At 40.6% G+C, this 27,916-nt stretch overlaps 1 protein-coding gene across 4 annotated transcripts; it reads left to right on the forward strand.

Moving 5' to 3' along the window:
- The first annotated feature begins 6 nt into the window (after positions 1-6).
- On the forward strand, positions 7-26,222 carry PLEKHA3 (pleckstrin homology domain containing A3). 4 transcript variants are annotated; one of them, XM_043505404.1, is made up of 9 exons: positions 30-413; positions 13,053-13,169; positions 14,766-14,921; positions 17,052-17,135; positions 17,384-17,520; positions 18,509-18,673; positions 20,916-20,959; positions 21,883-21,995; positions 24,790-26,222. In XM_043505404.1, the coding sequence occupies exons 1-9, from the start codon at positions 374-376 to the stop codon at positions 24,915-24,917; spliced, it is 984 nt and encodes a 327-aa protein (XP_043361339.1). In that variant the 5' UTR covers positions 30-373; the 3' UTR covers positions 24,918-26,222. The 4 variants fall into 4 exon arrangements, with proteins under 4 accessions (XP_038276834.1, XP_043361339.1, XP_043361340.1 ...); XM_043505405.1 differs by having other exon boundaries at positions 21,886-21,995; XM_038420906.2 differs by lacking the exon at positions 17,052-17,135 and having other exon boundaries at positions 7-413.
- The last annotated feature ends 1,694 nt before the right edge of the window (positions 26,223-27,916 follow it).

The raw sequence follows: 27,916 nt of genomic DNA on the forward strand, positions 1-27,916 counted from the left end.
TGAAACGTCCGGGTCAATGGCAGCAAACGCGACGGCGGGGGGGGAGCGGGGAGCCGGAGGCAGCCGAGGAGCGGGGCGGGCACAGCCTGCGGGGAGCTGGACACCGGCGGTCCCCCCCCCCCCTCCCCCCGGACTGCCATGTGCATAGGACGTGAGGCGCTTTGGCGCGCCTGCTGCCCCTGTGCATAGCCCGCTGCGGGCAGCATCTGCAGGGCCAGCCGGATCCTGGGGCTGCGGTTGCTCTCGGCCCCCGAGCGGCGCGGCTCAGCCGTAAATGTCCATAGGCGGCTGCTGAGCGGGCGGGAAGGGGGAGTCTGTGCCCGCGCTGCCGCCCGTTCCCAGGAGGAGGATGCACGGAGCCTGGCCCTGAGCTATGGAAGGAGCCCTGTACAAGTGGACCAATTACCTGGCAGGTACGGGCAGGGCGGGGTGCTCCTGGCGCGCAGCATCTGGCACCGCGGGGAGGATGGCGATGGCGATGGCGGTGCCGGGCACGGGGGATCTCGGTGAGTGTCCGCTGAGGTTACGAAACCAGCTGGCGTGTGGAGCTGTTCGCCGCTGTTTGAATCGAGCCGGCTTGGGAAGAAACGGACGGTTTGAGCCTCTGAGGGCTGTTGGGGGTGGGGGGGGGTAGCGGAGAGCGGATTGTTGGTCTCCGTTCAGGAGCCTGTTGCTCCTGGACTCGGGGAATGCAGCTGCGGTGCAGCAAGGGGCGATGTCCGATTCTGTGAGTGAGTGGAAGACGTGACCCTCCAGAGCTGCTAATCTGCACCTTTCGCAAGAACTAAATTCACCCGCACCCACGTTTTCAACTCTTTCCTGGAGATTACTCGAGATTTGGGAGGTGCTGGGGTCTTTTTAAAATACTGTAGTTACTAAATCGCCTGCTATTTTAATTGAAGATAGGTTGCATTCTTACTCAGTATTTTGGAATGTACTTATATGGTCCCCTTTGCTGAATATAGCCCCCTGGTCAGTGTGTGCTAGTTGTCACTCTGTGTCTAAACTACAGAGGCTATGGTTCTGTTACAGCTCTTAGCTTGAAAGCCTGACTCTTAAACTGTAGAGGCTCAAGTTTAAAGCTCTGGGGAGTGGAGGATGATGGCCATCAGATGGCCACTTCACAATTCTGAAAGTATGTATCCTCACAAGACTCCTGTTAGGTGGGAAGGTAATGTTATCCTCAGTTTACAGAGAGCTCAAGGTCTCAAAGGAAATCTGGCAGAGCAAATATCACCTTTACCACTGGAGCATCCTTTCTCCCATAAGAAATAGCTATGATAAACCATTAATTGCATGCAAACATATTGTAAGATACAGTCATTGCACCTGTCACAGCGTGCCCCTTCCTGGACACATCTTGTTCAACACTGGTGTCTCTGGGTAGCTAGTACAGCCCTTTTACCCCTTGAGCTTTTTCTCGGCACTTGCCTGTGAATATTGGAACATCTTGGGTAATTTTCTTACCTCTGTTTTGAGGGTCCTGCAGATCTCTTCAAAACCCCATGACTGACTAGCCTCTGACTTCTGGACTTGAAAAACCACTAAACTTTTATTTAACCAGAGTAAACGTAAAATAAACATAACAATACTTCTAAGAACCTGGCTGTGCTTCCCTTGATTGCAGTTTGTCCGACCCTCTTTGTCCTCAGGAGCCAGCACTACCCTTCAAATTCAGCCTCCCCTCGCCAGTTCCAAACATGCAGTCTGGTGGAGCTTCTGTCAAGGAGTCCTAGGCTCTGTGTCTCTGTGCACCCAGCAGCATCTGTTCTTCTAGTCTTCATCCAAAAACATACCCTATCATACAGTGTGCTTATCGGCAATTATCCTATAATGTCTCATATCATATAATTTCAAGTTAACATAGTCCTTTCTCTGTGACAGTTGAGAAGGAAGGGGCTTGGTATTGCCTCTTGAAAATTGTCAGTCTTCCTGTAGTGAATGGATCTGACAAAAAATAGGATTATCAATCTGTTCAAAAAGTGATTGACAAGACATTAACTACAAAGAAAGGTGTCTATAATGGAATGGGTTCTGCAAATAACAATATTTCCTAACCTCATTATTACAAGCATTATTTTTGTGCTCATCACTGTTGTGTGGTATTTTTGGGAAATGGGTATTTTTGCGTGCTTTCGTGTTTAGCAGGTAAGACCTTTCCTGTATTGGCTAATTCTCCTAGTCTTGTAAGACTGAAGTTTGGAACAGTCCAGCCTCTGTGGCATAGCAGAGCTGAATTGAATGTGGACAGTGATGGTACACTAGGACCCAGAATGGAGACAATTAATGTGGTACATTATTTCAGTAAACTGCAGAGTTGCTGAACACTCACAGTTCTTGTTGATGTCAGTGGAAGGTCTGACTGCTCAGGCTTTGTGATCTCAGGCTGGATCTGGCCCTGTGGAAGTAAAGAGAATGCAAAGAAATGCCGCAGAAAAAAATCTTGCAGTGCCAGTACTGAAACAAGTACTGATGACTGGGAACCACTACTTTAGAGTACGAGAGGAAAGTAATTAATAGACGATTACAAGTTCCTGATCCATGATGGAACATGACTGTTCTCTTAACTTAGGACTTTCTATTTTGTATGTCCAGTCACAATTAATAAATTGAATGATTGTGAGCACAAGATGAACTGTAATTGTATAAATGTCTTAGTTCTGTTAAGACCAGTCTGATTAGGGAATCCAGAATAGGACAAATGCTAAGAAATTTGCTAAAAATCTTAAAACTGTTTATGAAGTTGGATTTCACCTCTGGATATATTGGAGTGGCATACATTTTGAGCCAGATGTATCAGTAGCATACAATGAAAATGAGTAAGTGGTAATATATTTCTGCTGGCTTTTCTAGGCATGTAACAATTCTGTAAAAGACATTTAATAAACAAAATAACTTATGCTATTCACATCATATAGGCTTGTTAGTTTTTTTTAAAAAATAACAAAACTCTTGTAGCCATAAATTGTGATGATATACCTTTGGCTATGGTAATTCTTCTACAGAATTAAAGAAAAGGCATTCTTACTTCTGGTTTGTACTGGGAACTTGCATCCTCATAGCTGTGAAAAATCCACACCCCTGAGAGACATAACTATACAGACCTAATCCCTGGTGTAGACAATGCTAGGTTGATGGAAGAATTCTTCTGTCAACCTAGCTACTGCCTCTTGGCTAGGTGGATTAACTACAGTGGTGGAAGAACCCCACCCCCACCCCATTACTGTAGTGAGTGCCTTTCATGAAGTGCGACAGTGGTGCAGCTGTAGCATTTTAAGTGTAGCCTCATTAACTAAAGAAGGCAATCTTAAGTCTGGCATTTCCTAACTTTTGTGGGCTTCACTTTGCAATGTTAATGTAGTGTTTTGGAGGTAATTATTTATTATTTGTATTGCAGTAATTTCTAGCTTCCCCAACAGTGATTAGGACCCCAATTTACAGTGGGTAGAATTTTCAGAAGTACTCGTGGGATTTATGAGCACAAGTCCTTTCAAATCTCTTTCAATGAGACTTTTCCCCCTAAGTTTCTTAGGCTCTGTTCAAAATCCTTCCCTGAATTTACACACAGGAAAAGACAGACTCTTCCCAGAAGAACTTCCAGCCTAAGGCACTGATTCAGTTAGATCGGTGTTGGCCTTCCGCGCAGATGAAGTTGCAGGATCTGGCTGTAGATGGACAAAAGGCATGAGAGAGGAAATATTATTATCAGCATTTTACAGCTGGGGAACCAAGGCTTAGAAGATTAAGTGACTTGTTCAAAGTCAGAAGGGCTGAGTCAGAAATTGAGTTCATATCTGAGTCACAGCCCAGTGCCTTAACAAGCCCATCTCCTATGCTTTCTTTAAAACTCTTTTTCAAACTGAAGTAATGAAAAAATCACTAAATAATGAATAACTTATTAATTGTTTCACTTCTGTTAGGGTATGTCTACAGTAGAAGTGTTACGGAGGCACAGCAGCTATGTCACGCTGTAATGTAGACACTTATTACAGTGATAGAAGGAGTTCTTCTGTCATTGTAGCAAATTCACCTCTCCGAGAGACAGTAGCTAGGTTGACAGAAAAATTCTTTCATCGACCAAGTGGTGTCTGGGGCTTACGTCGGTTTAATTAAATATTTTTCACAGCCTTGAGTGATTTAATAAAGCTGACCTAACTTTGTAGACCTAAGGTAGGGCCCATACTATAATATCTTTTTATAACACAGAGATCAGTTCTGAAAAGGTTCTGACATATCGTTCCAAATGACTCGCTATAGGCCTGTCTGTGTACACTTGCTTGCACCAAGCCTCAAGACTGCATTCTTCAATAGTCCAGTGCCAGCTCTGAGTTTTATCGCAAATCTCTTGATGTTTACTATTTATCTTAAATCTCTGTCTCCTGGAGTAAAGTGATTGCATTGGTTGTGGAGAAAAGCTTGAAAGTGTGAAACGTAAATGCTCAAAACTTTCGTGATATTTTGGGGCCTGACTTACGATTTTTGAACCCTTAGGGCTGGCAATACTATAGTTCTGAAAACAGTTCTATCTCTGGCACTAGTGAGTCAATTGGTTTTTAATTTGCGGTGCAGGAAGATCTGTGGCTGACAGCTTTTTGTCAGCAGTGGGTCCATACGTGTGTGCAGATGGGTTTTGTGGACCTCATCCTGTGGCCTTCACTTGTGTGAGTAGTTCCAGTGAAGTTAGTGGAACTAGGTAGCAGTTGGAGTACTGGGGAGTAAAGCCTTGTGTAAAATCACGGCAGTGTCCTGGTTAAATGTTTTAATTTCATGGAATATGCATGACCACCAGGTCCCACCTGCAACCCCGAGCTGCTGCAACTTTTCCAACAGTAGGGGCATAGAAGCAGGTATGCCTTCTTCCAGCTCCCTGCTGACTGAGGCCATGCCTGCTCCTGTGGGGGATTAGTGGACTAGTCCTATATTGAAGTGGAGTAGGGAGGTGGTGGACTAATCCCATCTCGGGGAGTGGAGGCAAGGTGATGTGAGTCATGTGATGTCTCACTATGTGATGACAGCCGATCCGGCCTAGGCCATTGCCTCTGCTTTCTGCCGTCCGGTAGGGGGTGGGGGCAACTCTGACAATATGCAGCAATTAGGAGCCCTGGCTTGCCCCAGCGGCCTCCGGCAGGCCTAGGGGAGATGCTGTAGGAGCTGTGGCCAATACCTGTTGCTTGAAGCCTAAGCAGGTGTGTGAAGCCCAACAGATATTTGGCTAATTTCATAATTTTCACACAGGCTGTGACATTGAGATTTATACAGGGCCTTACTGATGAGAGTAAAGGATGTAGGTGTCAGGCTGTATCAGAGAGAGAGTCAGTCAGTCTGTGTGCCTGTCCCAGGTTAAAAAAAAGATTAGTTTCCAGTGTTGATAGTTTTTTGACTTCCAGGACCACAAATATTTCCCAGATCAAAAAGAAGTGTTTAGCTTTGGCCAGAACTGGGTGTAGGGATTGAGTGGGTGGGATAAAACTATATAAATGAAAACGCTGAACAGTACAAAGTTTTTTTTAAAAGCTTTTGAAGTGCTGCGAAGCACTTACTAATGTTAGTGCAAACTTGTAACATAGCAAGAATGTTTGCGCTGAATTATTGTCAAAAATATATTGCAGCTGTCAGTTTATTTCTAGGGAGAAATGAAATGAACCTCTGTGTTCACCATTAGCAAACTCACTGAGTTTCTTTAATTTAGTTTCCCCTCTTCTTTTTCCCTTCATAGGATTCCCCTTGGAGACAGCCATTAGTACTGCAGCCTTTCACCATGAAAAAGGTTTCTTTTCTGCCAATACAGTGGAACTAATAGTCACCCTAGAACGGATCAGTGTAGGATCATATAAAATGCTTACTCAGCCTCTTGTTTAATTGTAGTGCCGCTGGCTTTTTTCTGCTGTCTTGTTATTCTGTTCCTTTCCTGTGCAGCTCTGCTTCAGTGAATTCAGATGTGTTTGGACAGCAAAGTTAAACTGTCAGAACCTGTGAAATGTCAGTGGGCTGGTTGCCTTGCTGCCTGTATACACGCTAATAGAGCGTGATGGAAGAGTGCAAAGGAAAGAAAACATGGAACTGGTTCTTCAAGTGTAGGAGGCTATCAGGATTATCTAACCATTTCCTTTTAAAACAATCACACCCCAGATTACCATTGTTAGCTGAATTGAACTATTGTGTAAGTTTGCACCCTACCCAAACCAAGTATCATTCTGTTCTATTTTTATCTTTAAAGATATGTCAAGCGTGACCTCAGTGTTCAGCATGACTTGAATTTATCACGCTAACACAAGCCTCTTTTGCACTCCCAGTACCATTAGTCCAGGTATGGAGTTCTAGAGATAGAGCCTGAATTTGAATCCTGTGCATAGTAGCAAACTATGCTACACTGAGCTGGCACCATAATCATGTTTTGGTTGGTTTACTTTCAGACTTTTCTTATTCTTTTTATGCTGTGTGCTTGACATCCTTCTCAAATATATGGGTGAGTGTACTTTGCTATATAGCTGGGGACCTTATGTGCACATCTTCCAATGAAAGAATAGTTAGGTTATTATCAAATGTGAAATAGCTATTTACAATCTTTATTCTCCATGATGAATGTATTTGATAGAGGTACTTTGTATTTTTAGTGAAATGTCAATGAATATAGTATGTGTCCCCTGTGGCCACTTTTTTTTTTTTTTTGAAGTAGTATTAGTCCGATTGTAGTTATAACCCCTTTTTCATGCACAAAAATAAAAATTACTTGGCAAGTTTCCTTAAGATGTAGTTCTTGTTTAATGGATACTGACAACTTGAAATCTATTCTATTTTTTAAAATATTTTATAATTACAGACAGTACATCTGTTCACAGAGTCCCACTGTTAAATTTGGGGCTTCACAATTTTTTTATGGTTCTTTCCTCCTTTATTGCTATTTGAGAGATCAACATAAACAGATGACAATTACTATTTCCCCTCTATTGTTAGTTAGTAAAACAGATTATACATAGTGCTGTCAAATGCACATATTTTTAAATCTTTCAGTTACGCCTTAGCTTCGAGCCAGTAGCTGCAATCACTTATGCAAGCTTGACAGACTACACATGGAACATTTACTTTTACTCAGCATGATGTCTGCCAGTGGCAGAGTCTTGGACAGCTTTTGAAAAATCTAGAACTCCAGGAATTCACAGTATTCTGAATGTAAAAGGGGAAACAAATCTCTGTGAAAGCATATGGAAAAATCAGTCATAGAGCTTTTTTGTGCCCATTTTTTGTTACTCCACTGAATATTTTTGTAGTCAAAAAGTATTAGATTGTATCTTGTTCTAAAGCTATTGAATTTCAGTTTCTTATTTGCAAGATATACTAAAAATATTTTATTACATTATTCAACCATGAAAGACCTCTGTGTACCCCCATGGGTCTGTGTACCACTGGTTGAGAGCATTGCCTTATAGTACTTATCAACACAATGTCTATTCTGTGGAAGACCTAAGTACTGTTTTTACAAATATATCTGGAAGGCCTCCAAATGTTTTGACTTCACATGGCTTTCCTATGGTTTGTACCAGAGCTTGTGCATCTGGCACGAGACTACTTCTCCCAACAAGAGTAACTGTTGGGCAGTGGACATGAGCTGTCAGTATATCACCCAGTATTGCTTTTGTCCCTGTTCTTAAACAGCCATTTGTCTATGCTAGTGCCAAAGGGACGGGCGTTAACTTATGTTTAAAAATCTATTGCAAATTCACAGTCCTGCTAACTTCATAAGCTGTGACTAGTCGCTGAAGAATATTTCTGTCTGCCTTCATGGTTGAGGCCAGTTTACTATAAGAGAAAACAATTTCTTGTTTGCTTGTTACTATCATAAATTTATAGTCATATTCAGCCCTGGTTTACTTATTTGCATTGCCAGTGACATCAAGGATCAAATATGGCCAGAATAATCATCTGTTACAAGGACCCTTCTTATCAACACAAGTCCATGCAGCAGATCATGGCTTTGTTGGCACTTCACATAGTTAAGAGAGAAATACAATGTTAGCCTCAAAAGCACTTGCAGAAAATGTGTTATGGGGATAAATTAGAAAGAGATTTTTTTTAACTGCATATTTCAATGTATATTAAACTGAAAACTGTTAAATTGCAACTGATCTAGATAACCATGATCGTCATCATTTGTGTGTGTGTGTGTGTATATATGTATGTATGTATTATTTTTTTTTGTTTGAAAGAGGTAATTACTTAGTTCTTTTTGGATATTCTTACAGATTAAAAGGATCAATCAAACATTCACTACAGTCAAAAGCTGTTATATAATATGAAGAGACCATGGGAGTATGTCCTTTCTGCTGCCTTTTCTCCTGCTTTAAACATTTGAAGTTTGGGGTGATGGGTTTTGTTTGTGAGTCATAAACTCATGATCTCTAGTCTCTCTTCCAATGCACCCTCTTTATCTTACTTTACATAGAAGGAGTAGTGTGACTGAATACACCCCTCATTTGCACCTATGCATTACTGTAATAATCTTTGTACCAAATATGCCTTGTGAAGTACCATCTGAAAACTAAAAATCATTGAATAAGAATGTCATGGTGAAATGTATGTAGTAACATTTTATGTAAAGTTATGAATTCCCCTTGTATGGTAGTGATGGCACGTGTTCAAACCCACATAGCCCTGTCTAGGCAGAAGCTGTTAAACATGTCTATCTAAACAAAGACATTTTATTTTTACCTCAGTTTACATATATGTAGTAAACAGGGTCCTTGGGATGGGAAGAGGGGGTAAACTCATTTCTCAGAGACAAAGGACAAGCTGACATCTCTAACGAAGTGTCATTAACAGAGCTGTCCCTTGAGTACAGTGAATCGGTGCTATCTCCCTGGGTCCCGTGCTTTGGGGGGCCTCGCGGGCAGGGAGGTGAGGCGGGTGGGCGAGTGGGGTGAGGAGGCAAATGGGGAGGCGAGCAGCGGGTGGGCGGGAGAGGGTGGGGAGGAGCCCTCCTACCGGAATCTCCCCCCCTCGCTGGTGGACCCTGCCGATCAGCACCTCCCCCTCCCTCCCAGCGCCTACCACGGATCAGATGTTCCACGGTGTTAGGAGGCGCTGGGGGGGCAAGGAGGGTGCATCACGCTTGGGGAAGGGGATGGAACTGGGTGGGGTGGGAAGAAGCAGGATGGTGTGGTGCCTGGAGGGGCTGGTGGGGAAGCACCCCTTAGCAGCTAGGGGCAAGTTTCTAATGTCCTAGGCCCCACACCCCCCTAGGGATGGCCCTGGTCATCAAAGTTGATTGGCAATCACTGGTCAAATGGCCCCTCTTTGGCAGCGAAGGGGAGCAGGAACAGATTGTCATTTTAGCAAGCAACAACATGGAATCTTTCATCATGAGATCCCCTGCCTCCGTTCTCACAGCTGGAAGGAACTTTATCTAGAGGTAACCCTCAGGAAAATGCTTTTTGAAGGGTGAATGGACATCTAAAAATGAGGGGGAAAAACAATCCGAGGTTATCTCCATCTCTCTATCCCTCTCTCTTTCACCTAAAAAGACAAAGAAACCAACCCTTTGACTTTGGGGGAGTCCCTGACCTGAGAATTTTGGCAGCAATGTTTCTGGGAACCTATGATAAGGATTTAACTTGAACCAAGTCGAGCTTGTTAAGTTCAGTTACTAGAAAGTGTTTTATCTCTTTTTCTCTTGTAACCATTTCTGACTTTAATACCTTATCCATGTACTCACTTAAAATCTATCTCTTTTTAGTTAGATTAACTTGTTTTTTTTCTAATCCAAACTAATCTAGTGTTGTGTTTTTAAATTGATCTGTTTGGTAATCCATTTAAAGTAGCAGGCTGTTAGATATTGACCCCTTGTAGGGGCTAGGGTGACCAGGTGTCTGTTTTTTGACCTGAACACTCGGTTGAAAAGGGACCCTGGTGGCTCCGGTCACCACCACTGACCGGGCTGTTAAAAGTCCTGTCGGTGGTGCTGTGGAGCTAGGCAAGCTAGTCCCTACCTGTCCTGTTACTGCACTGCACCCTGGAATTGGCCAGCAGGTCCAGCTCCTAGCCGGGGGGGCACGGGGCTCCGTGTGCTATCCCCGCCTAGAGCACCGGTTCCGCACTCCCATTGGCCGGGGACCGCGGCCAATGGGAGCTACGGGGGGAGTGCCTGTGGGCAAGAACAGCACATAGAGCTGCCTTCCACACCTCCGCCTAGAAGCTAGACTTGCTGCTGGCTGCTTCCAGGGTGCAATGGAGAGTCAGGACAGGCAGGAAGTCTGCATTAGACCCCGCACTGTGCTGCTGACTGGGAGCCGCCGGAGGTAAGCCTGGGGCCCCAACCCCTTGCCCCAGCCCTGAGCACCCCTGCAAACCCAGAGACTCCTTCTGCATCCCAAACGCCTCAATCCTGGCTCCACTTCTGAGCCCGCACCCCCAGCCAGAGCCTAAACCCGAACTTCCAGCCCAGGGCCCCCTCCCACACCTTGAACCCCTCATTTCTGGCCTCACTAGAGGGAACCGAACCAGGCCCCAGATGGTCCCTGAACAGTCCCACTATGAAGCAGACATCAAGATGGGGTAACTTTATCTTTGCACTTCCCCACTATCATTCCTGTGCTAAGCACCGAAATGGAGTAACACAGATCTGGGACCATCGTTTCTTCATGCTATCTCTTGCCGTCACCTATGAGGATATGTGCATTTCATCTGCGAGTTGGGATGGTCTCACGTTTGTCAAGCACACTCCCACTATGCTACAGTGCATCAAATAGACATACCACAGACTGGCCAGGCTATAATGAGTCTAATTGTTGTTCTTCCACCTGATTATTTGGGCTGTTGTCCTGGATCCCTATTGCTACTGTTAACTGCAAGCCTTGACCCAGGAGTCCTGGGATAATCTGTACACCAAAATGGCCTGTGCCTGTGCAGCAAGTCAGGGAGAGAATAAGATCATGTTTTTAAAGATGCAAATAATGTAGGTAATTTTAAAAGTTAAATTTTAATCCAGCACTTAGCCAAGCTATCCATATTTAGCTCTTTCAGTCTTTGTTCAAGTCAATTCCTTTTAGCCCCAAAACCATTCTTTCCCTGTCCAGAAGATGTGGCGCCCAGCACTGGGGCCTGCTTCTGCTCCCATTGAATCAATGATAAAACTCATTATGACTTTAATGGGAGCAGGATTGGTAGAGCTCTGCAAATCCATGGGTATCTGCTTTGTATCCACGGACCATTTTTGCGGATAGCAGCGCGGGTGCAGATACAAATTTTGCATCCACGCAGGGTTCTGACAGCAAGAGCCGGGCGGGCAGCTATCGGGAACCTCAGCACAGACCCTCCACCTGCCCATGGTGTGAGGGGTATGTGTTTGAGAGCAGTCGCTGGCCCTGGCCCTGCTCCCCACGCTCCCCACCCGGCTGAGGGTCCACATAGGGGCCTCGGAGCCTCAGCCCTGCCACGGTAAATAATGCCCTGCAAATCCGCAGACAATTTTTGCAGATCAGATGCAGATACATATTTTTGTATCTGTGCAGGGCTCTAAGAATCAGACCCCCTAGCTGAAGCTTGTCACAATCTAGTATGTGATTCAGATTCCTCCCTTCAAAGCCACTGCTACTGGATTGCTTCAGTTTGCTCTGTGGAATAATGCAGCCATCTATGCTATGCACTGCGCTGTCCTTTAGGTCAGTAGGTTCATGTACCACAGGTAGTGCCATTCTAATTTATAGATTACCAGAAGGTGGCTATTTAGTAGACTGGTAAAATGGTGCTAGCACTGTGAGACAGAGCGCATCACCTTTTCCTACTACCTGGTTCCCCAGTCCCAATCCTCTGTTGAACTGGTGTTCTTGTTGTGCTACACTGATTTATTATTTTGTTTTCAGTTATTTACAAAATATCGGCTGTTTTTGACATAGTTTGAAATGGGCCAATGTAGTAGGGTGAGTTTTATGCTAATTAGCACTAATGACTGGGGTATCTGTTGGGAAGTACAGAGTTGGCAAGTTAGCCTATAAAAAGAGCTTTAATAAAATCAAGTATGCTGTATCTGCATATAATTTACTTATTTATTTGATAACTCTAATTTAGCCCGAAATATTAGGATAATACTTCATAATGTACTAGTGCGTATAAGTACAGTAATGTATTTTGCAGAAGTAGTGAAGTTAGAGACCTAGTCTACATGTAAAATTTTTGCAAGCATATCTATGTTGGTTAGTAGTCTGAAAAAAGTAATCCCCAACCAAGGTCATTGTGCTGGCAAAAGCCTTAGTGTAAATGCAGTTATACCAGCAAAAAAGTCCTTCCTCCAGTGTGTCTTTTTCATTCATGGAACTGGTCTAAGCTATGCCAACAAAATAATTTTTTTTTTTTTTGGCTAATATAAGCTGCGTCTCCACTAGGAAGGCTTGCTAGTGTAGCTATGCTGGCAAACCCTTTCTAGTGTAGATAAGGTCTTAGTGTGTTCTCCATTACAGTGTTCTGATATTAAATCATTTTTGAGCAATGAGGTAGAAACCTCCTTTTTTTGTGTTTTGTGCATGAGAGTGTGTGTGTGTGAGAGAGAGAGAGAGAGAGAGAGAGAGAGAGAGTGTGCGGGATCTATAGATTAGGAAGTGTGAAATAGAGTGTGTAGTACTGTAGGGAGCAGAGACTGTAGCCTAATGGTTCATTATTTAGTTGATCTTAATCTTATTGAGGACCACTTGAAAGATGATGGTCTTCAAGAGGTCTGTGATTTACAAGTCTTCAAAATAGGATACTTTTTGGTAGCTAAATTTTAAAAAATCATTATTCTGTAAACTGGGAGATAATGTAAATGAGAATATTATTGCTAATGAAATATTGCCAAAAGAGTTAGTGTAAAATGCCTTTATAACAGTTTGTGTATACAGTACATCTGATCTTCAAAACAAAGATGCTTCTTTACTTCCTGTGAACATCACAGTATTATTTGCATCAGTTTAAATCCTGTTTCTCTTAATGGTTTAACAGACAAACAACTTTACTTTTGACTGAACTTGCATTTTCAATTAAACAGTTAGTATAACACTTTTCTCTCACATTTATGGTCTTCCTAGGTTGGCAGCCTCGCTGGTTTGTTTTAGACAATGGAATATTGTCCTACTATGATTCACAGGATGATGTTTGCAAAGGCAGTAAAGGAAGTATAAAGATGGCAGTATGTGAAATTAAAGGTAAGATTTAAATACGTTTTTATAAGAGGAAATTTAATTGGCAAAGGGATGAACAAGATGACTTAATACCACTTTTGCATCACTAATTTCTATGATGCTTTAAAAAAAGGTAAGGGGAAAAAATCACATCTAGACGTGTTTAGTCAGACATGCTTGCTACATCAACCACAATTACTGTAGTTACTGAACATGAACTCTGAAGCAAAATAATAATGAAAATGGTTATGACATTTACTGCTCCTTTATGAGGTTTAAAAACAGCCATATAAACCCTTGGGTATTAAAACCCTTGGGTATTTCTGTTTGTCTCGCCTTCATTTATGATATTTGAAATGTATCTGAAGCTGTTACCATAGCTACAGCTCTTCTTCCTCCCAAACTGAGAGGGAAGGAATGCTGAATGTTAGGAATTGTTTGCTGGGAGAGCCACAGCAGTGGTCTGGTGGGTGCCACGTTTAGGCTGAAAAGGGTAGTTTATCTTCCATTACTTTCTGCCTTTGGCCTTTTTTTCTGATGCACCTTTGTGGAGGTATTTGTGGTGTGGATACCTGACCACTAGAAAATGGACCGAGTCCATCTACTTCTCTTACGTAGGCTAGCAAGCAGTTATCGGATGGCAACAACTTTTGGTTACTACTCCCAGTGCCTAGATTGAAACCAGTGACCTAGAAGTGAAAGGCTTATGTCTCATTACTAATCTCTTGAAACATTCAGTACCCCTTTCTTGTCTCTTGTTCATTTTCTATAATATGGAGGAACAGTAATAGATAGATGCATGTAATTTGGGATTAATTCCATCTCTCATGTACCCAGAGCTGTCCAGTGCTAGGCCGGGGAGTACTGTGGTTGAGAAATATGCCTGGTACTCTGTGACACCCGGGGCGGATTAAAGATTGTAGTATTGAATACGATGGCTCTAAGTGGAATACTGCTCCGTCCTCATGGTTGAGAGGATGGTGACTTTGATACAGAACCCAGAAGATTGCATCAGAAAGGAAAGTGAGGTTGATTTTATCCTAGTCCTTCATAGATATTTGCCCACATCGCAAAAATCTTCAGGTTGGCATGATTGAATCAGGACTAGGCTAACAGTGGCGTTTCAAGTGAAGAATGTTTTGGCAGTGTTTTGAGGGAATTTTGCACAGTATCAGTACACACGGTGTCTGGCTCTAGGCATTACGTAGTCAGTTAGGTTCATGAATATCAAATTCATACAGTGTTTAAAATTGTTTTGAATAGCTTCCGTTTCTTACCAAATGCAATCTGTAATATGTAAATAACTTGAAACAATACGGTCTGAATTTGATAAGTAGTATCCTTACTGGTTTAGAGCATAAGCTTTCGTGAGCTACAGCTCACTTCATCGGATGCATTTGGTGGGAAAAAATTTTTTTTTTTTTTTCCCACCAAATGCATCCGATGAAGTGAGCTGTAGCTCACGAAAGCTTATGCTCTAATAAATTTGTTAGTCTCTAAGGTGCCACAAGTACTCCTTTTCTTTTTGCGAATACAGACTAACACGGCTGCTACTCTGAAACCTTACTGGTTTAGTTATCTTTTGCAAAATTAGTCTTTTTTTCCCCTCTTTATCATTAGTTCATCCAACAGACAACACAAGAATGGAGTTAATAATCCCAGGGGAACAGCATTTCTATATGAAAGCAGTTAATGCAGCTGAGAGGCAGAGATGGCTAGTAGCACTGGGTAGTTCTAAAGCCTGTTTGACAGACACCAGAACAAAAAAAGAAAAAGGTATTTATACCATTAAAGTGTATGAAATCTAATAACATTGTTTTTGATTAAGATGGTTCTTAATTTGTCCCATTCTAGTGGTTGAATTTAGTATTATTTATGTAAGATGTAAATCTAATTTACATATTGATCAATCTTAATTATGGATGTAATCCCTGCTGTGTGCATATAATAACTTCCGGTTTATATTTAAATTGGAATTTCCAAGGGGAACAGGAAAAGAACTGATCAGCCTTCGCTAAAGTTAGCACAAAGGAAGAATTATTGTTACTGTATTTCTCTGAGTAGTTCAGTTCCCTTTACACACGTACGTGTGTGTGTGTGTGTGTGTGTGTGTGTGTGTGTGTGTGTGTGTAAATATGAGCTCATTTTAATAAAATATAGTACTTCGATTGAAAGGTATCACTAAGCATTGTGAAATGGATGATCTTAAAAATCTCCCAGCTGGCAGCTCCCATCTGCTCCTCAGAATTATGAATTTTGCCAGTCTAATTAGCCCAGTGAGTGTCTCTCCAGTATGCTGGCAGCTTCTGACTGGAAGATGTTTGACTGACTATGCAAAGATATATCTGAGCAAGGAAAAAATATTTAAAATATTGCAAATGTATGGCATCAGGTAAGTCAAATCACTTTTATATTGTTCATGTGCAACTTGCTTGTGACTTCACTTACTACTCCTGAGTTTTATTACACTACTGGTTGTCAGAGTTTCTCCCTGTTTTGGGTTTCTATGTTATGTTCAGATTTGTCTTGTTAAAGATATTGGCCCTACCAGAATCATAGAAATGTTGGTATTTAAAAACTAAAGGTCAGATACACAGCTGGTGTAAGTCGGCGTTAACTCCATTGACTTCAAGAAACTGTCAGTTTGCACCAGGTGAGGATCAGCCCCTTTATCGACAATTATCTGACTTGCAGACGCGTTGGCTGGGATTTTGAACTGAAGTCCCTGGGCTACCTCCTTTAGGCCCCTTTGAAATGCCAGGTCATAAACTTGGGCAATAGTATGTGCTTACATACATTGTAGTAATGGTATTCCAAATCTCAAACCTGCCCAAGACAATGGTGAACCATCTGTGTATGAATCATATTCTTATCTCATGAAGAATATAGAAATCAGTCAGGTGCTTCTCTGCCCTGTGCTGCAGTTCTGTGAGTATTCAGCACTTGCCCATGTGACAGCCTGAATGGACAACCAAAGTTGTGGTGCAGTCACCCAGCCTCCTCTAGGAATGACACAAAGGTTTCCTTATGTCCTGTGTCTAAGCTTAAAAAACACTGGACCAAATCAGACTCGCTGCAAGAGCACAAGGAAATTACACAAGTTTCAGCTTTCATTGTCCTGCCTTCCACTTCTAAAAGCAAAGGGTGTGATTCAGCCCAGGCTTGTCTGCCCAGCGAATGTGATCAGAACAGCTCTGTTCATAGTGGCTATACGCCTTTAATTTTGCATCATTTAGGTTGTGTGTGTGCTACAGAATTTTTTGAATATATTTCCTTCAGCTGGACCAGCACAAGTGGGAACCCTAGTTTAAACAAGGCTGTGGCAGTTTCCAGCATTTTTACCACTGTTAGTTAAAACTTCTGAGCAGCAGATTTAACTGTCATGGTGAAAAACATAAAACCAGAAGCCACTGGAGGCTTGTATACACTAAACCTCCCATCTGCAATACCAAGAATTCAGCTCCAGTGAGAATGATATCCAGTAATTCTGTAGTGCAAAAAAGGCCTGTAAAGACAGAACAGGCCCTTCTTTAAATAGGCAGTCAGGGAGAACTGTCACAGCATTTATTAACACTGTTTACAATGCTAGGTTATACAGCATAGGAAATATGAAATTAACACACAACCTGCAGCAAACACAATGGGGGAAAAAAAGTATTTTGTTCCTGCTGCTGGAGAGCTCTTAGTTACGTAAAAGGCTAAAACTTAAACAATCTAGAGCTGCCACCCTCAAAATGCTGGTTGTAGCTGTTATAGAGTCACTTAGTTGCTGCTGTTCTGATTTCTCTCCATAATCCCCATTTCTGCCTCCCTAGTTTTTCTTGGTAAAGACTGGTAATCCTCTGTAGCCAGTCTGACAGATTTATAATTTGCAAGGTTCCTTGAGTAAGCAACCACTCTCCTCAGGTGCTTGTGGATATAGAGAAGCAGATCTCCTTCACCTGTTGAGGCCACAGACTTTGTCCATTGTGTTTTCCCTGGGATGGCACGGTAAATAAGAAAATATTTAACCTCTTGTTTGCCGGTTTCATACCTTTCTCCATGTTCCCTTCCAAATTTATGTGTACTTTGTGAAGCTATTCCCAACTCATTTAAGAATCCCTTCCTAGTCTTGAAAGGAATTTCAATCTGTGTAGAGACCTTGTATATGAAAAAAATAAAATTTGTTTGTAAAAATTGTGTAGATAAGTCTTATGCAGTGATTGGTGGGGTTTTTTATTATTTTATTCTTCTTGTAGAAATTAGTGAAACCAATGAATCTCTCAAAACCAAAATGTCCGAACTTCGCCTCTACTGTGATCTCTTAATGCAGCAAGTTCACACAATACAAGAATTTGTTCACCATGATGAGACAAGCTCATCTCCCAGCATTGAGGTATCAGATTTCTAAAATTGTACTGGAGAACCTGATTATTTAAATCCTCTTAAGTTATTGTTGTCACCTTATGCACCTTATCAGCAACTTAATGTTGGAAAATATTTACATCAGGTCAGTTTAATAGATGTTTAAAACTTGTCTATATTCAGATATACTGGGTTCAGAAGTAGGGTAATACAGTCCACAATAAATGATATTATGTAGATGCAATGCAGGATGACATCAGAGTGCATATTAACAGGCAAATATGTTGGTGAGTCATTCAGTTAAAAGACAGAAGCAAAGCTGGCTGGGTTGGTTGCACATGAATTCTCCTTGTCTAAGAACTCTACAATAGGCAATAATTGAAACATCCTGTTTCTTTATGCTTTGCTTCCTATATAAGTGATCTTTGCATTGCTAGAACCTCCCTTATCTTTGCAAACTAGAATCCCAGGTCTTGAAAACTGCTGCAAGTGCCCACTGCATTTGGGCATTCATAGGAAATCAATTTGCTCTTCTAATCCTATTTCATGACCAAATTCAGCCCTGGAATAGGTGGGCCACTTCACTGATGAGTGTAGGATTGTGCCCACTTACAGCAGCGCTGAATTTGACCCAGAGACTCCTTTCATTAGGAAAGATAATGGATCTAATGGGTGGGCCCCCTCTAACTTATTTCACTAAATAGAAAATAAACTGATGACTCCAGTAGAAGTGATGGTTGCTCAATCCTTCTGAAAGTTCAGCCCGTTGTATTTAGGAAGCAAGAAAAACATTTCAGTGTTTTGCTGTATTACCCCAACCTCCCAAAATAGTCTTCTGCTATTATATGTGTGTGTTCATTTTTCAATAAGGTTGATTCTAGCTACCATTAAAAAGAATAGTCACCAAACTTCTATTTTTTGAGTTTTTGGCCAGTTAACTGGGAAATCAGATGATTCGAAAGTAACATTTTCTGTCTTTTTACATTCTTGCTGATGTTTGTGCTATCATTCGTTTTCAGAACATGAACGAAGCCTCCTCCTTGCTCAGTGCCACATGTAACACATTTATTACAACACTTGAAGAATGTGTGAAGATAGCTAATGCCAAGTTTAAGCCAGAGATGTTTCAACTGCCTCATCCTGATCCCTTAGTTTCTCCTGTGTCACCTTCACCTATTCAAATGGTCTGGATGTTTTATAAGTGTAACATTTTAAAGTGGTGTTCTCTTGATTGGGAGGGTAGAAGAATATACACTATGTAGTCACGTGTAATCCTGACTCAACTGAAGACAACGGTTTTAGCCTTAAATGTAAATCACTACTGACATGTTCCCTAGTCTGTTTGCTTGCCAGCCTTCACATAAATTGTTCATCGTAGGAGTAATTCTCCCATGGATGATGACAATGCTAATCGTACACAAGTACTGGATTAACGCTCGGTGCTTTTCGGCATTCATACGAAAATTAAATTATCCTGTTACCTATACTGCAGGGTTATTTTTTTAAAACATTAAATACAGTAACTCCTCACTTAAAGTCGTCCAGTTAGCATTGTTTCGTTGTTACGTTGCTGATCAATTAGAAAACATGCTCATTTAAAGTTGTTTCAGAGTAGCAGCCGTGTTAGTCTGTATTCGCAAAAAGAAAAGGAGTACTTGTGGCACCTTAGAGACTAACAAATTTTGTGCAATGCTCCCTTATAACATTGTTTGGCAGCCGCCTGCTTTTTCCACTGCTTGCAGAAAGAGCAGCCCGTTGGAGCTAGCTGGTGGGGGCTTGGAACCAGGGTGGACCGGCAGCTCCCCTATCAGCTCTCCACTCCCCTAAGTTCCCTGTGCAGCAGCCTCCCAGCAGGGAGTTCAGCTGTCTCTCCCCTCGCTGCCATGTGCTGCTCCTGCCCTCTGCCTTGGAGCTGCTCCCAGGAGTCTCCTGCTTGCTGTATAAGGGAGCGGGGGAAGAAGGGAGGCTAATGTCAGGGTGTCCTCCCCCCCCACTCCTGCCCCCCTCTTATCCCATCTCCATAGAGCAGGGGAGAGACGGGACAGGGCTCAGGACGGAGCGAGCTTGCTGGCAGCAGGGGCTGTCTCAACTTGCTGATCTACTTAAAAAGGCAATGTACTTAGAGTGGGGTCAACATACTTAAAAGGGCAATGTACAGCGCGCACACACACACACACACACACACACACAGTCTCTGTCTGCCGTGCTGTCTCCCCTCCCTCCATTTGTGCTGCCTTGTGAGGCTACATTAACAACAATGTGTTAACCCTTGAGGGCTCAGCTATTCTAGTTCATCATTTAGCAGTAAGGCATTCCCTGGGAAATATCCCACCCTCTGACTTCACCACCTCAACCAAGCTTCACGGTCATCATTGCTGTATATGATACTCTTTTGCCTGGTGAAAAAAAATTCCCTGGAACCTATGTACATTAATTCTTATGGGGAAATTGGGTTCGCTTAACGTCGTTTCGCTTAAAGTCCCATTTTTCAGGAACATAACTACAACGTTAAGTGAGGAGTTACTGTATTCATTGTTCTCTTTTAATACTGTAACCTGGTTGCTCATCGAAACAGAGAACTTCTTTGTGGCTTACAAGTGGCTTTGTGGCTTGCAGCAAGTGCATTTCAGATTCCCAGTGTTAATATGTCTCTTTTTAAACAATGTCCTGGTTGATCAAATATGCCTTTAGCTGACAAGTTTGTTTTTGTTAAATAATGTACAAGATTAAAATACTTTATGGAATTCTTAATTTTTTATTTATTTTCCTGTTGAGGGTTGGGATAAGTGAGGCTCTGTCAAACTTTACTTCATATATATGGATTCTCAAATCTACTCTGTTCTAGGTTCCCCCCCCCCCCCCCCGATCTTTCCCTTTCATTTATTTGTTTCTGATGATCTCCTCCCTCTCCTCCCATCCACTCGAACAACTCTTATTGATCAATCTTTGGGTCAAATGATTCTCTTGGGCACATTTAGAGAGTTCCCATTGAAATCAGAGGGCACCCTGTGTGCATATCAAATGGCAAAATTTAGCTCTTGGATTAATCCTTCTGTATAATGTAGACTTGAACCTGACATTAGTTAAAAATGTTTTGAGGTTTCTGTGGATCCTACCAATGATCCAGTAGAAATTTGAGTAATTTTTGAGGCAAGAGAGAATGAGATGTATAGATCCCAGGTAATATTTTTGGGTAGTAAACTAGTTCTCTTTTATTAGTGCTTTAAAAATTTCTGCATTACTGGCAATCTGTCCTCTTTCAAATAGCTAAATAAGATTCCTTAATTGTGGTTGACTTCTGTTTTAAATAATAATTTTAAAAAATCACCTTCTCTCTCTGAGAAGCGTAAATAGAGTATATGGCTGTGTATAAGAATTTTATAAGTCTTGATAAAGAGATTACAACTTGTTTCTTTCATTTTCTAGATGAAACGCTCCATTAGCCATCCTGGTACATATAGTTCAGAGAGGTAAGAATACAAATTGCTGTTAAGTAGGCTAATTCACTTTCTGAAAGCACCTCACTGGACCAGTGTAGCAAGCCCCTCAGTAGGGAAATATCAGCTGAAGTCACTATACAGAGGATTTGCATGGTTGGCAAATGGTTTAAAATTTAGGAAGTAACAATCTAATATCAATAGTTTTGCAAATCCAAAATTAAGACAGATGTTGCAACTTACATACAAGTCAAAGATATACTAGTTAAGTTTGTTTCCATTTTTATTCTGAGTAATATTCCAAATTTGATATATTTTTAATTTAGTTTTAAAAAGAAATATAAAAATATCATCAAGGAGAGACTTCAACATTGGCAAAATAAATAAGTAAATCCAACTGTTGTTTGTTATAGATTTTTTCTAAATCATTATAATAGAAATATGTACATAATCTTTCTATGGTTTTTGATAAAATTGTATAATTTAAAATGACCATTATAACTTATCCAAGTTGTTTAATCAAGTCTTATGGCAAATAATGGAAGTATTATCTAAGGCCTTCATCCTGCAAATGCTTATGCATGTGAGTACCTTTATGCGAATAAGTAGTTTCAGTGGGACAAAAGTACTTGCATAAAGTTATTCATACACATTAGAGTTTGCAGGATCGGGGCCTGAAACACTAAGATTTTTGATGATTTCATTCTTGTACAATTTGAATTTGTTTCTTTTTGCAAGAATTATATTCTTATCACATTTTTCAGATTTCAAAATCTGTGCAGGCTAACCGTGTTCTGTTCACATGGAGTTCCTTTCAGTTTACTCCTCAGTATTGCTCTTTACTATCTTTAAGAGTACTATAAATACCAAAAGAGAGATCTTAAATTATAAGCTAATAGACTGGCAAGATGTTTTGTTATAAGTTTGTAAAACTAATAAATCCTATTTACTTTCAGTAGTCACGCCACAAAAGAACCAATTTCTTCACTCCACCGGTTATCCCAACGACGCAGAAGAACATACTCTGATACAGAATCCTATAATGATAATCCTCTTGAAGATACAGAGAGTAAGTTGGGAGAGAGACAGAGTGTGTGCTTCTGTTGAATTTGTTACCATACGTAACATAAGTGTTGTATTGCTAACACCAATGCAAAGAGAATACCTAAAATTACAATCTTTATATGTAATCAAAGCCATTGCATGAAACAATAAAATTGCTTGTAGGATTCCTATGTAATGAATTAAAAGTGCTGATGTATTCACTACGGTCCTGACTTTCCTACCCTTTACTCACCTCGACTGGTATCTTAGATCTGGCGTAGTCTCACTGAAATCCGTGGTACCATTTGTAAAGTAAGGTACTACCCGAGGTCAGTAAATCTGGCGGAACTTGGCTCTACATTGGGATTACATGAACAACAAACATTTGAACTACACATTTTCATATATAAACTAATATTTGGAAACCTGTGCAAATGTTGAACAGTTCTTTCCAATCTGACCATTATAGTGAGTCAGATTCTTGTTTCAGTTACATCAGGGCAGTCCCATCGAGTGGAGCTAATTTCCACTGCATGGAGTTACACTGGTAGAACATCCGATGCAGTGAGCTGTAGCTCACGAAAGCTTATGCTCTAATAAATTTGTTAGTCTCTAAGGTGCCACAAGTACTCCTTTTCTTTTTACTGGTAGAACTGAGAGGAGAATGTGATAACTAAGTGTATTAGTAAAGAACAGTTTATACCAGTGGCCTACCCACCCCATATACAGAGCAACATTCTTCTGAAACAACCCAGCATGGTCAGGTTTCAGAGTAGCAGCCGTGTTAGTCTGTATTCGCAAAAAGAAAAGGAGTACTTATGGCATCTTAGAGACTAACAAATTTATTTGAGCATAAGCTTTCGTGAGCTGCAGCTCATTTTATCGGATGCATTCAATGGAAAATGCATTGGGGAGATTTATATACACGGAGAACATGAAACAATGGGTGTTACTATACAGACTGTAACGAGAGTGATCACTTAAAGCGAGCTATTACCAGCAGGAGAGGCGAGGGCGGGGGGAGGACCTTTTGTAGTGATAATCAAGGTGGGCCATTTCCAGCAGTTGACAAGAATGTCTGAGGATGGTCAATACATCAAAACAACAATCTGGGACTATTATAGTCTGTATCAATGATCCCATGATAAGTAGATCCCATTGCGTAAATATGCTGAGATAAGATCTCTTTATGGTATTCCCATGAAACTCCCAATTGTTTTTACTCATTTCTGACTTTATCAGGAAGGCTGTGACCTGCTTTCTTCTTGATTAACTCTGGTTTGGTTTGGATCCTTTCAAGAGTGACCCAGTTCTGGGCCAGCCTCTCCTCTCTTGGAGGGTAACTTACCCCTTGTGCAGAAGGTCAATACAAGGTCTATGCACTGTTCATGTACCACTTAACTCCTAATTGGTGTTACACCTTGTGTTGTCTTTCTGAACAAAGGTGAATTCCACCCTTTGTGACCATGGTCTGGTTCCTCTTTCCATGGATGATTCAGTCTGTCTTCTCTCATGACAGCTGTGGTCAGATCAGTCATGTTATTTTGGGTAATCCCAGTCTTTTCTTGTTCCTTGTAGAACTGCTCCAATTTCTAGCTTTTGTACTAATGTAGTTTTTGTCTTTTGCCATGTTAGACAGAAGAATCCCTTTTCTGTCTTCCACTTTAAGGGCTCCAACTTCCTAGAGTTGATTCACTTCCTTCTTTTCCCCAGTAGGTGGCACCAAAAATAAACTTTGAGTAGGGGATTCTGTATCCCATCCATTTTATTAATGAACTGTTTACACCCTTTCAAGACCAGTTCTTGTTTGAAAAATGACTGGAAAAGGGCACTGTGGAGTTCCATGTTTATTCCGGCTCACTGATTCTGCATCTGATTTGCGCAGTTTAAAAGATAAAAATGTACTTTCTTACTGCCAACTACTGGTAAGATTTAAGCTACCACAAAGGATGGGGCTGGGGAAGGCTAAGCAAAGAGTGCTCCTGACGTTTTTCCAAACAGTGCATCTATATACAGAAATAAAAATTTCCTCTTAGCAGCCCACTTTTCTGTGATAGACAACCTCTGATACCTCTCCAGGTGCTACATAAATGCCAAAGTGGAACAGATGTTTCATTTGAAGTGGAGAACTTATCAGAGGCTCTATGATGTCTTCCAGTAACCTAAATATGCGTTAGTTATCTGGCATAACCTTGTTAAGTAGAGTGACATTTGAATAGTGTACTATTATTACCCTTCATTCTGACTGACATGGAAACAGCACTCTTTGTGCTCATCAGCTGCTTGAATATCTGATGGAAAAAGTGTCATTTTTCAAATGCAGAAACTAGTCTCTGACTGATTTGCCAAGTGTTTAAATCTATCATTAATGAGCCATCTACTGATCAGCTAGACAAACATCCCTTCTGGTATAATGTGCAGTAGACTGAGTTCTTTTAACAAAGCAAACACCTTTATTAATGTCTGAAGTGTCCCAATGGAGTTTTTCAGTGAAAAGATTATTGCTGCACTAATTCTTAACACACACTCTTTGTTGGCTTCTTTGACTGAATTTCTCTGTGCACCCCAGAGATTCTTCTCTTACAATATCTGAGTATTGCATAGTATGATTATCTGTAGTTCTCAGTAGCTTTTAACATTACTCATCCATTACCCCAGTTGTTGATATAGACGAGAATAATTCAATGCAGTCCCTAGAAAGCATGTAAATATTACGTCCCATAGTTTCAAAAAATGTTGTCTATGTGAAATTTTAGCAAGCAGAATGATTAATAGATTGAATTGGAGCACAGTTTAAATACAAATCAATATCTTAATAGGACATGCCCACTGTTCCAGAAGTGCTCTCAATGGACACTTGGCACCATCTACCATTCCTGAAGAAAACAGATCAGTTTCAAAGAAAAGATCTGAACTGGAAGAGACTCTTCCATCCTCTTTTTCCTGAAGAAACTACAGTATTCAACTTCCTATAAGTAGTGCTATGCAAAAGCTGCTGTATTTATATTATTGTTATAGGGAGTAGTTATTTCCCTTTTAAAAGGATTTTTCTGCACTTTATAGAATAATGTAAAAACTAACTTTGAAGTGTATTTTATCTTTATATAGTTTATTTGCAAGAGTATTTTCCTAATGACTTCACAGTTTGAATGTGCATTTTTTCGGAACAAATGATGGCTTAACAGATAGGCATCTGCATTTGTAAAAGTGTAGCTCTTTTCTAAAAAGTGTGATGGTTTTGATAGTTTAATAAACCTGCAGATTTAAAATCTGCAGAAGGTTTCAGATTTAGGGGGGCTGTGAGGGGGAATGTCACTTGTGCCATGGACCAATTGGTCATTTGTACAAAGTTAGGACCTGGTCTTGCAGTCCTTGTGCACTCACTGTTCTCCTTGAATGGGAATTTTGCTTGTGTAAGAAGTAAGGGATTGAATCCCTATTGGGTTAATATAACAGCTTGATGGTAATTTTAATATTGCCTTCCTTTAAAAGTACAAGGATATACATAATCTGGTCCTTATTTTTAACCAATGGAAAGTAGAAATATCTAGTGTATTTTTCTAAACAAATGTATAAAAATTAACTTATCTGCATATGAAGCATTTGTACCAAACATTGGGTATTTAACAATGTTTGTTTATTTATTTTTTGCACAAAAAAAATTTCTACTTACTTTCATTACTAAAGGTCTAAAGGCTTCAACATGTACACAAATTGTTGCTGAGGTGTGTAGCATCACTGAATAGCTAATGCAGCACTGTAAATTTACTCTGCTCATTTCAGCTGAGACATATTTTTAACAAAGTATTATTTTAGTGCTTGCTTCTAAAATAGACTGTTAAGCTGTTGTTGTAAGATATGAATATTTGTATTTCTACATACTTTATTTATGACGTATTTATACAAAAGGGGACTTCTGTTTATTATGACTCCTATATATCACTTCACTATGGCAAAAATGTAGAGCTAGAATCTGATCTCAATTACACTTGTGTAAACGTGCATTAGCTGTAAATTAGATCAGAATCTGCCCCTCTGATTACTGAATTAATAATATAGTATAGCAGTGCCTGCTATTACCTCTCTTTTATATAAGGTTGTTAGTGTTTGCATTGTAAACTCTTGTTTTTTGTGTTCACTTTGAGGCAAACTTGGTCTATAAGTCTTAGCCATAGAGTACTTTTTTAAAAAAAAAAGTCGCTGTTTTTAATTTACACAATTGGTTAATAAATATACTGGTTTTTGCATTCAATCATGCATCAAATTTTGTCTTATAATCGAACCTCCTTTTAATTTGACATTTATTGCCTAACTAGTCTGGTACATGTTAATAACATCTTGAACTTGTGTAGGCACAAGAAGGTGAATTAACAATCAAATGGAAGCTCTCCTTTTAAATTTCCTTGATTTTTGTTTGTTTAAATTTCACAAATATGAGGAGTAATTACATACCTAGGTCCTCAATCCTGCAAATGCTTAGGCACAACCCACTGAATTACACACGTGGGTAGTTTAAAGTTATGTGTGGGTATAAGGGTTTGCAGGATTAGAGTCTTAATTTGTCCTCAAATTACCAATTGAATGTAACTAGTCATTTTCACACAGAAATTAGGCACATAAATGATTTTTCTGAAAATTTGGGCTTTAATGTATGCTGTTACACCTCCACACTCTTGTAAATTTGTAAATATAAGTATTAAAAATATGAATGAAGTTACTTAGTAATTCGCATATTGCGTATTGTTGCCACAGTCTATCATGTTGATGAGAGCTAGTATATTTAACCTCAAATGCGGAGTTTTTCTAAACATTCATGCAAATCCACTCTGTTTTTTTTTTAATCCTTAATATTTGAGCATTTTTCTTCTATTTCATTGGGTTTTTAATTGTATCCAAAATTGTCCATGTTATAGGTCTAAAAATGAAATCTGAAGCCCAAATGGTCTTTGAGTTAAGATTGTAATAGAGGAAAAAAACCTCTAATACCACACTACTTCTATAGCTCTCTCATTTCTTTAACTTTTAATGAATGCCAAAAATTAAAGTAGAATTTATTTATGTTGCTCTGAATCTGAGACCATGCACTTTCGAATGAAGTTTGTGGCAGTTGTATTAGTTCTTATTTAAGAAAATATCCATAGGTGTTTCAATATTTTGGTTGTCATCTTTTCCCATTAATATTCTGGTGTTGGTTAGTGTGTTTTGTTTCCAGGAGTGGATGTCAAATCAGGGTAATCATGGTTCTGGGATTTTTTTTTTTTTTAAAAACATCTATTCTGAAACCTCATTGAATTATTAGCCAAGCTTTCATTTTACCAGTACATATGCACATATTAAGCACATAACCTGTTAGTTTCTGACCATCCTGTACAAGTGCATAAAAACAATTATTTGGACTCCATCATTGTACAAGCAGTGCAGCAAACATAGGCTGACCTACAAGACCTGTAAAATCAATTGACTCCCCTGGGACTTCTGCCACACATGAGAGGGCACTTTAATTGTAGAACTCCATAGCTCCTAAATGGCTGGATAGGTACCTAAATTTAATCACACTGGTACTGACCATCCCATGGGCCTTCTCATGTCATTAAAGCTGGAGGGACAGTTCAGTATAGACCCAATCCAACTCCCATTAAAATTGAGTCTTTTATCATTAATTTGGAGTAGCTCTGTTGACATCACTGAAAATGCCCATGTACTTAAAGCAGGGGTGAAAGTAACTTAAAGGATTTACCTGTAGGCTGGAGTCCTGAGTGGGGGCGGGGCTTTAAATCAAGATTTAAAGGACCTGGAGCTCCAGCAGCGACTGGGCGCCCTGGGCCCTTTAAATCACCATTGGAGCTACCAGCTGCGAAGACGGCTGGGCGCCCCAGAGCATGGGGGCAATTTAAAGGGCCCAGGGATCCAGCTGCCGCAGCAGAGCCTCAGGCCCTTTAAATTGCC

Source organism: Dermochelys coriacea, chromosome 11, assembly GCF_009764565.3.
Source record: "Dermochelys coriacea isolate rDerCor1 chromosome 11, rDerCor1.pri.v4, whole genome shotgun sequence".
In the NCBI taxonomy this organism is placed as follows: domain Eukaryota; kingdom Metazoa; phylum Chordata; order Testudines; family Dermochelyidae; genus Dermochelys; species Dermochelys coriacea.